General features: G+C 38.3%; 2 protein-coding genes across 2 annotated transcripts; both read right to left on the bottom strand.

Annotated features, from left to right (window-relative positions):
- Positions 1 to 39: 39 nt before the first annotated feature.
- Positions 40 to 2240, bottom strand: LOC121633186 (inactive Rho GTPase-activating protein 11B-like). Its single transcript, XM_041975005.1, has 7 exons — positions 1957 to 2240; positions 1770 to 1866; positions 1291 to 1547; positions 811 to 962; positions 591 to 698; positions 323 to 496; positions 40 to 207 (listed from the first exon to the last, which is right to left on the bottom strand). Exons 1-7 carry the CDS (start codon positions 2130 to 2132, stop codon positions 125 to 127), a joined length of 1047 nt encoding a protein of 348 aa, XP_041830939.1. The 5' UTR covers positions 2133 to 2240; the 3' UTR covers positions 40 to 124.
- Positions 2241 to 2747: 507 nt separating this feature from the next.
- actc1a (actin alpha cardiac muscle 1a) lies at positions 2748 to 5982 on the bottom strand. The gene is made up of 8 exons (XM_041975800.1): positions 5901 to 5982; positions 4614 to 4767; positions 4398 to 4526; positions 4102 to 4297; positions 3834 to 3995; positions 3471 to 3662; positions 3142 to 3323; positions 2748 to 3017 (listed from the first exon to the last, which is right to left on the bottom strand). Exons 2-8 carry the CDS (start codon positions 4740 to 4742, stop codon positions 2874 to 2876), a joined length of 1134 nt encoding a protein of 377 aa, XP_041831734.1. The 5' UTR covers positions 4743 to 4767; positions 5901 to 5982; the 3' UTR covers positions 2748 to 2873.
- Positions 5983 to 9506: the final 3524 nt, after the last annotated feature.

Genomic DNA, 9506 nt, shown 5'->3' on the forward strand with positions numbered 1-9506 from the left:
AACAGTTTTATTAAAATTAGTAAAATTGTAATAAAAAAAATGATGTGGTCACTAGGCAGCATAGTCATATAGGATGATAGCCAAGAGTGCTGCAGTCATGTGGAAACCAATAGCATTGAAAACATCATGGTAAAGAACATCTTCTCCAGGGTACGAGTTGCAATTTCTCCACCCCAGTGAGCACAGGCATCTTGCATAACTCCTTATCTGCAGGTTTTCAAAAAAAGATTTAAAAAAATTAACAGCTTTAAGACTGAAATAATTCTTAAGGGGAAAAAAAACTAATTTACACTCTACAAAATATACAACATAGTGCATTTACTTGTATAAGATGTACAAGTCCTAAACTGCTTGATGTTTGGGAAAGTATCCATGCCAAGGCTTCTCCTCATCCTTGGTCCGTCTCCTGATGTGTGCTCCTGGATCTGCTCAGACACTGTAGACCCGGCCTTTGGCTTACCCTGAATCCGGAGTACTGTCCTCACAGATCTCATTACTGTATGCATTTGAGAAAAGAAGGGGAAAAGACTAACTTACTTCCTAAATGTCATTTGAACAGAAATTAATTGGCAAAAGTTCTCATGTTATACCTTTGAAACTGTGTCTCTTTTGTTTTCCTCTCCTTGAGTTTACATCTTCTTGAAAATGGAAATTCATGAGGAATTCCATACTGTCCATAACAGCTTTTGGAATCACACCTGGTTAGTGTAGTGATCAGAACATTATACAGTATACCTATACAATTTTTTTTTGTTGTTTTTTTTTTTTTTTTTTTTAAATGTTGCATCAATACTATGACTGGTCTTTTACCAAACAGATCTGGATTTTCAATGAAGGTCCACAGAACAAGAACTCTTAGTTCAAGTCGTCCTTCAGACATCTCTGTCTTATTTGGAGGTGGTAGGAGACACGGAGTGAAGATTGTAGCGAGGTTGGTACTGGTCATCAGGTTTTCAGTGCATCTGACAGAAGTACAGAGAAAGCAGATCAATTAAATCTATAGATTGCTCTTCATGTCCTGTGAATATATGCTAAATTCTTTAAAAGGAAGAATAAAGATAGAAAAATATTTCTGAAATATGCCAATATAAAATAAATCTTATATTAAAAGAGGTATGACTGGCAGAACAGGTTATGGATGGTTCTTTTGATGCAGGAAACACAATCACCTAGAAGTTTAGATTTGGTTTTCTCACAAAAGTTTGTACCAAAAAGCTCTGTGTTTGTGAAATTACTTACCTTTTTCTCCGTCTTTGAGTTTAAAATGCCCATATTTTTATTTTTTCATACCTCTGAGAGACTTTGCAGAGGAAGTCAAACAGGTAATGCAGACAAGAGGAGTTTCTGGCAGGCAGCAGACAGGACAGCAACTGGAGGGCTGCCTTCCTGTCCCTTAGGTTGGATAATGACTGTGCTTTCAGCAAAGCCGTATGGAGCTCAGAAGGGAATAATGGCTCTGGAAGCTCCCTGCAAAACTGTTTGACGAGTGTAGCAACATCATATGGCAGGGCTGTGGACAGACAACCCTCTCCATGATTCAGCTTGGCCTAAACCAGACACAAGAACACTTATCACCCTCTAAAATAATCACACACAAAACCAGATTATAATAATTTATTATGGTAGAATTTCTAAGAGGTTATAACCTCCTTGTTTTTTAATTAACAGGTAAAAAGAAAAAATTGATAAAAAAGTGAGTTTTTGATACCACTAGATGGCAGTATTCTCCAATAGCAATTGTTTGAAGAAAAACGGGATCAGAATCTTACCCTGAGTTTCCTAATGCGAGGAAGAGATCCTGGTTTTCTGAATAGACCTACTGTCCCAGCACGCTCCAGTAGTAAAGAACAAGCATCTACCAAGAAACTATGACACATGCCATGTTAAAAACTGTGGTTTATCTCTGATATTTTGTTCAGTGACATAATCTTTCCCATTTTTACTGTTTCCACTCACCAGGGAACAAGTCCAAACTCAGGAATGTATTGTCTGGGCAGATTTTCCAGAGGGACACCAAACACCTTTGAACCACTGATCAAAATCCTCTCCTTTTTCTTCTCAAAGCTCTTCACAGATATCCCATAAAGAATATGAAGATGAAACCGAATCACATTATTGTCTGTAACTTTCATTATTTCAGATAGTTAAACTTTCATGGTATCACCATAATCTCTGTGACTCAGTGAGTAAAATCAGCAGAAAACAGGAGTTGAGCTTCATTATACTCATGAGTGTCACCTGTGATCCATGTGAATGGAAAAGTGGTGCATTCAGGTGACATGATGAAGATGGTAGAAATGAGTTACATCTTGAATTATTACTCACTTCAAATGTGAAAGACTTTCCCATTTTTTAGTCACTAATTAAGATACTGACAGTGCCTCATACGCAAAATGTGTATCTTATCACGGGGCCAACACAATTAAACACTGGAGAGGTAAAGGGATGGTGGTGATGGTGGTGATGGTGCGTGATTGATGACTCAATGGAAATATTCCAGTATGATGTTTCAAGATGAGCCTTGTTCATGTACTGACATGTCAAACACCTGACCAGATACATTTATCAACTTTTTCTCAACTTTATATCAATTAAATATATCTAATATTTTAAGTGTCAAATGGATTTAAGTTAAATTCACAACTGTGTAGCCTATAAAAGTTAAGTTCAATATTTAAAGCCGGGAAATGACTTGAAATGAGTATTTCTCCCCACTTGCATATTGATACAGAGTCCAAATCACCAGATTACTGATAAAAATCAACTATTTATTATTACAACAGAACATGTATATACAGTAAAACGCACAATAAAAAATATAGATATGGAAGGAAAGCTTGTGTGGCAGGCGTTAGGAGTTTTTGTTCAGAGATTTAGAAGCACTTTCTGTGGACAATAGAGGGGCCAGCCTCATCATACTCCTGCTTGCTGATCCACATCTGTTGGAAGGTGGACAAAGAGGCCAAGATGGAACCGCCAATCCATACGGAATATTTCCTCTCAGGGGGAGCAATGATCTGCAGGAAAGGGAGAGGAGAAACAAGGGGCAGGTTGGTGTCAGAATATTATATTAAATTTAACCAGTTCATCTTCAACACAGGAAGTGATTATTTGATTTAATCCCATTTTGGTCATGCTCACCTTGATCTTCATGGTGCTTGGGGCCAGGGCGGTGATCTCCTTCTGCATACGGTCAGCAATACCAGGGTACATAGTGGTACCACCAGACAGCACATTGTTGGCATACAAATCCTTACGAATATCAATGTCACACTTCATGATGCTGTTGTATGCAGTCTCATGAATACCAGCAGACTCCATACCTGACAAAGTGTAAGTGAAATGTGAGTGCTTGAGCAGAGAATAGTAACTTTATAGCAGCTTACTATAAAAGGGACGCCTATTGTGTGTTTTAAACTAGTTATTTATCAAATATTTAACTAAATATTTTCTCAACTGTCATGGCTTACCAATAAAGGAAGGCTGGAACAGGGTCTCAGGGCAGCGGAAACGCTCATTGCCGATGGTGATGACCTGACCGTCGGGAAGCTCATAGCTCTTCTCCAGGGAGGAGGAGGAGGCAGCAGTAGCCATCTCATTCTCAAAGTCCAGTGCCACATAGCAAAGTTTCTCTTTGATATCTCGTACAATCTCACGCTCAGCTGGAGAACAGAAAAGTCTCAGTTCAGTCAAAAAGCGTCACAAGACAGTTATGGTAAGTTAGAAACAGGAGATGTTTAATTCATGATCAGTGGTGGCAAATATTTCAGTATTTAAAGTGTTTTTCTCCTTATACTGTTTGGAAACTGGTGCTAGTAGTAATGCCTTCTTACCTGTAGTGACAAATGAGTAGCCACGCTCAGTGAGGATTTTCATCAGGTAGTCGGTCAGGTCACGACCGGCCAAATCCAGACGCATGATGGCGTGAGGCAGAGCATAACCCTCATATATGGGCACATTGTGGGTCACACCATCACCAGAGTCCAGGACAATACCTGTCCAGACAAAGCAGCAAATTGTCAGACAGCATGACTTTTATATGGTGAGAAGTTTTGTTGATGTGTGATGTTGGAGAGTAGAGCACAGTGGAGACAAACAAACCTGTGGTACGACCGGAGGCATAGAGGGACAGCACAGCCTGAATAGCCACATACATGGCAGGGACATTAAAGGTCTCAAACATAATCTGAGTCATCTTCTCTCTGTTTGCTTTAGGATTAAGAGGGGCTTCAGTCAGCAGGGTGGGGTGCTCCTCTGGGGCCACACGGAGCTCGTTGTAGAAAGTGTGATGCCAGATCTATAAAATGATATCAGGAATAGTGAATTTGTAAATGCAGCACATCACATTATAAGAAAAGCTTGCAAGTATTGTTGTTTCTCAACTTTCCATTTCTCACCTTCTCCATGTCGTCCCAGTTGGTGATGATGCCATGCTCAATGGGGTACTTCAGAGTCAAGATACCCCTCTTGCTCTGGGCTTCATCTCCAACATAGCTGTCTTTCTGACCCATACCTACCATCACACCCTGAAAAAGAAGAAAACACATTTCAGAAAGTCAAGAATTAAAAAAAAAAAAAAAAAAAAAAAAAAATTCAAAAGCTCAGGATCTAACCTGGTGACGGGGGCGTCCAACAATGGATGGAAAGACGGCACGGGGAGCGTCATCACCAGCAAATCCAGCCTTGACAAGGCCAGAGCCGTTGTCGCACACCAAGGCGGTGGTCTCATCGTCGTCACACATGTTTGGTCTTTACTGGGCTGGTCTTCTAAACCAGACAAAATGTGGACACAAACTAAATATTACTCTATAATACGAAAAGTAAAGTTTTTTTTCTACTAGAAATAGTAGTAAAACATTGAACAGTTTGTATTTACATGATTTTACGTAAAAAAAAACAAAAAAACAAACAATACATGTGACACAAATCAACAATGTAGCACTATGTTCAGTATGAAGACACTACTGAGCGCTCTAATCTCCTCATTGAGTCATACAGCTGCCTGAGAAGCCAAAATGGGACATGGTCTAACCCCTGCAAGCACACTCACAGGTCTATTTTAAGCTTCAGGACCCCCCTCTGTCCCAGCTTCCCCTTCTCTATATCTTATCGTTAACCTGCAGCCAGTTAACAGCTAAAGCCGTGTGTCTTTTGACAAGTGGCAGTGGAGGTCTGGGTCTCCTCTCAGCTGTCGCCACATAGTGGGCTCCTCTGTTTGGATCCAGACCATGTGCTCTGATCTTTCCAGGATTCCTGGACTCAGCCTGCATCCCAAGCACCAGCATCCACCCCCCTTGATAGGATCTTCCATATTAAAATAAGCATCATTAGAGGTACAGTATAATTTAGTAATTTTGTAATGTTTTCATTGAAATCAGCCTTCATACAGCTAACAAGATTCAGCAATGCTGTAAAATTTTACTAAACTCATTGTAGGAATCAAAAATATTTCCCCCAATGTTGTTTGAAAAGTTTGACTCTGACACATCAGAGGAATATTGCAAGTCCAGCTCCTTACAAAAAGATTGTAATCAAAGCTGATTAAAGAAATGTTTGATTAACTAAATAAAACGAAATTCCATTTAACTCAACTTAATGTTGGCTCTATTGCTTCATGTCATCCTTTGAAGATACAGAAACTTGCCAAAAATAGTTTTTGTACAACCCAACATTTACAGTTTTACACTTTCTCCCACTTTACCCCCATCTCATGCTCCAGCCATCTTTTAAAATAATCATCTGAATAATTAAGTAGAAACAACTCCAACATATAATTACTGCATATTCTTGTTGGAGTTGTAAATATCTCCTAGAATGGCTGCATCCTCTTATTTTCCTTGAACGCCCCCCATGCTCTGAAAGCAAAAGCTGAAACACATCAAGACTGCAAAGGGACTCACCAAGTTGTAATCACAAGACTGGAGTTTCCGCTGGGACAAAGGGGCAAAGGTGTAAGGGGGTCCTTAAATATGCCTCAGCGTGCTGAGGCTGGGGTCTGGTGGGCGGGCTCGGGACTCAACACAAGTCCAAATTAAGTGTTGCTCAGCAAAATGGGAAAGTAAAAATGTATTCTGTGTCAAGGATGCCTCCAAACTGGAGAGATTTTGCTTTGGTGAAAGCCATGGGTCAGAATGAAAGAAATGAACAGAGAAAAACTGGGATTTTATAGATGATAGATGATTAAATGACTACATATATATTGTATGTGATTATAATTGTAATAGTCAAATCATAATGTTGGAATTTATGCCCATGTCTTATGGAATTTTAGGAGTCCAATTATTTCTGACTTATTTTCTAACTTAAAAAAACTCAGGGATATAGTTTAGTGATAAGTTCAGATTCCTGCTTCATACACAGCAACATTTTTGTCTCATTCATATCTTGTGGAGGTACCACACAGATCCTTACTTATGTGTTAATATGACTAAGCTCAAACAGAACACCAACGGTGTGGGTGTTTGCAGGCTGTGATGGTAACATGAGCCCTTGTCTGAGTAACATGTTTAAGCAGCCATCTAAGGGGGACCTGCCGGTAACAGTTTGTTAGTGTCATTGCATGTGTGAGGACTGGGGATGGGGGGCATACCAGACAGCTGAGATGCAATGTCGTAGACAGAGCCGCGGGATAGCTTGTGTGGGGAGCGACGGCTGATGGTTCTAAGCTCTGATTGGCTCCAGTGTTTCCTTTTAGGGAAATGGAGTGCAGCTGGTTCCAGTGGCTGCACACCGCCTTGCACTGAAAGTAGAAGGATGAGAGCTTGAGGTTCTTATTCGTCACCTTGTGCAGCCTGCACAGTGCCTACATCCCCATTCTCTGAGTTCAGTAGGAATGTAAATACCCCCACCCACACACCATCAACTCCCTAAAAAGTCTATTTGTAGCCATGTGCTGTTATACCTTAGAAAGAGACACTAGTAACCTACTTGACTAATGCTATTTCAGGCTTTTATGTAACTATACTACAGTTGATAAACAGCTATAATACAGTTTCTATCTCCATGTCAGTTACTACAATCCACAAATAATAAGCCCACATTTTTTAAAGAAAGTTTATCTAAAGTTTATAGATTTTATTTATATTATTTAACATCATGTGTGAATCAAGACAGATAAGTAAAGACTGCAAAAAAAAAAAAAAAAAAAAAAAAAAAATAAGGTGGTGAAATCAGTAAAACAGCCAAGATAGACGTGTATGATGTTGCATGTACCAGACACAGATTGTGTGTGGTCATTTCTAAAGTCAGCATTGTTTCCTTGGCTACAGCAAAGCACCTATATTTAAATTTTGACATCAGTTTAGACAACAAAACTTCATTGTTAGGAATACATTTTGGCCTGCCTTCAAGTTGTCCCTCTGATGTTTACTGTATAAAATCTTTAAGCCAACATGGAGATAAAAAGTTGGCACAGAAACTGGACAGATAGTTGTGTATAGAAAGAATTTGATGATAAAAGCCCATATATATATATATATATATATATATATATTTGTTTGATGTTTCATGAAACCCAGTAATTGAGTAGAAATACTTCAGATGAGTATTATAAGTGACTGGACAGAATAATTCAGTATCAGTATTTCTTTTGAATCAACCAATAAACTGTTAACTAACAAATACAATATACTATATGTCTGCTCAAAACAGTCTAACTTAATAAACAGAATATTCATATATTTGAGCAAAAAGTACGAAGCAGGCATCAAATCAGTCTTTGGATGAAAACACTGCTGTGTTTTGTCAACATCTTCATTTAAGTCAAAGAAGCACTTTTTGGCAGGGTCCTATCTGTTTCACCAGGTCTTTATCAGGAAAAAGCTGTTTGCGCCTAAATGGGTCATGCTTATGAGGGACATTCATCCTTATAAGGTAATGTAGGAAACACAAGGTTTGTCTGTCTTGACAGCTGCCTCCCTTGTACTTCACCCCCCTATCCAGCACACACATGTATACACTTAAGCAGCTGTTAGCATCAACTGTTTTGTGACAGCCTGTCCAACAAAGGCTGGGGTCTGTTTAGCATTTGACTGATTACAACACATTTACCTTGGGATAGTTTGATTCCATTTTTGTATTTTAAATGGTAAATTTACCATTTTGTATTTTAAACGCAAATCATGTAAAACATGCAATTTAACAGCAGTTTAAGATTAATAAGATCTACTGATTGCATTTGGATTGATTACTGCATTTTAATTATCTGTTTCACATTTTTATAGTTAAGGTTCTAGCCTGTAAACTTTACCAAGGGTTCAGTTATAGCAGATTATAACTGATACTTAAACACAGTCACTGTAGAGCAGTTAACTTTGGAAATGTCTCCTGACAGTGATCTGTGTTTTTTTTTTTTTTTCTCAGCCCTCCAGTGCTTCTCCTGGCACCAACAAATGTTATTTTAATGTGACACATGCTTACTGCAAGCAGTTGACAGTGTTTGACAAACTGTGTGATGGTTGGGATGTTAATAAGAGCAATAACATCAGCAGGAAATGATAAGTGTAAATCATTAGACAACAATAATCCAAACTGACACACATAAAAAAAACCTTCCTTTTTTCAAAAACTGAAAATTACTACCTTCACTTAGAACAAATTTATTGGGATTTGGTGACCCATTCCTAATAAACTGAGAGTGCAGTTCCATGACATGAATGCTGATCTAGGATATTATAAAAACATGTTATATCAGATACATGAGTAATCTTCAGAATAGAAACTCTGCTTTTTTAGATTCTTTTATCAAATGACTATGACCTTTGAATTGTTGGCCAAAGTTAAAGGCAGACAACCCACTGGAGCTGCCACTCTAAAATGCCATATTATATAAATGTGAAACAATTCATTATAATTTTCCCAAGATCTCCAGAAAGCTACATTTATACCCCCCACCCCCAACCTAAATAATATTACAATAACCAACATTTACCACTTATATAACACTGATGTGCATTACCGTTGTTCATTACAAGTTGTTCTTAAGAGCAACTTGTCTAATGATAAGAGCTTATTATTACTAAACATGGAAATCTGTATTACTTCTTTGAATATGTGAAGGGGTGTGTTACACTGAGTGCTGAGATCTACGTAAAGCAGACACCATCAAGCAGAGCCAGCAGTTCTCAGATAAAGTCAGCTCTATAAATATACGTGATGCTACAAAAGTTTCCATGTTTGTGCACCATTGTCCTGCACCCAGGGGGGTCTATACTGAGTTACAACAAATCAACTGTGTGTATACAATGATCCTATAATCTTGTAGGTAATGAGAGGAAAAGGCAATTAAGATATTACTATATTAGTCATCATTTTTTTTCCACAAGCTGTGAAGACTTTGAACAATGCACTTTGAATACCTTGAACATGCACCTTATTATTTTAGTTACCTCTTTACCGCTACTTATTTATACAGTGTTTTTGTTCTATTGTTTCCTAGCATCTATGTGTTCTTATGATCTATCCATGTGTGTTTTTTAGGCTTGTGTTTATGTTTTTGTCTGTTTATA

Source organism: Melanotaenia boesemani, chromosome 22 (genome assembly GCF_017639745.1).
Source record: "Melanotaenia boesemani isolate fMelBoe1 chromosome 22, fMelBoe1.pri, whole genome shotgun sequence".
NCBI lineage: Eukaryota > Metazoa > Chordata > Actinopteri > Atheriniformes > Melanotaeniidae > Melanotaenia > Melanotaenia boesemani.

Coding starts and splice junctions, on each gene's coding strand:
- actc1a (XM_041975800.1), bottom strand. CDS start 4,742: ATGTGTGACGACGATGAGACCACCGCCTTGGTGTGCGACAACGGCTCT. Junction 3,663..3,833: donor CTACTCATTTGTCACTACAG/GTAAGAAGGCAT, acceptor TCTGTTCTCCAG/CTGAGCGTGAGATTGTACGA. Junction 3,324..3,470: donor GTTCCAGCCTTCCTTTATTG/GTAAGCCATGAC, acceptor ACACTTTGTCAG/GTATGGAGTCTGCTGGTATT.
- LOC121633186 (XM_041975005.1), bottom strand. CDS start 2,132: ATGAAAGTTACAGACAATAATGTGATTCGGTTTCATCTTCATATTCTT. Junction 1,867..1,956: donor GAGTTTGGACTTGTTCCCTG/GTGAGTGGAAAC, acceptor CATGTGTCATAG/TTTCTTGGTAGATGCTTGTT. Junction 699..810: donor TGAAAATCCAGATCTGTTTG/GTAAAAGACCAG, acceptor TACACTAACCAG/GTGTGATTCCAAAAGCTGTT.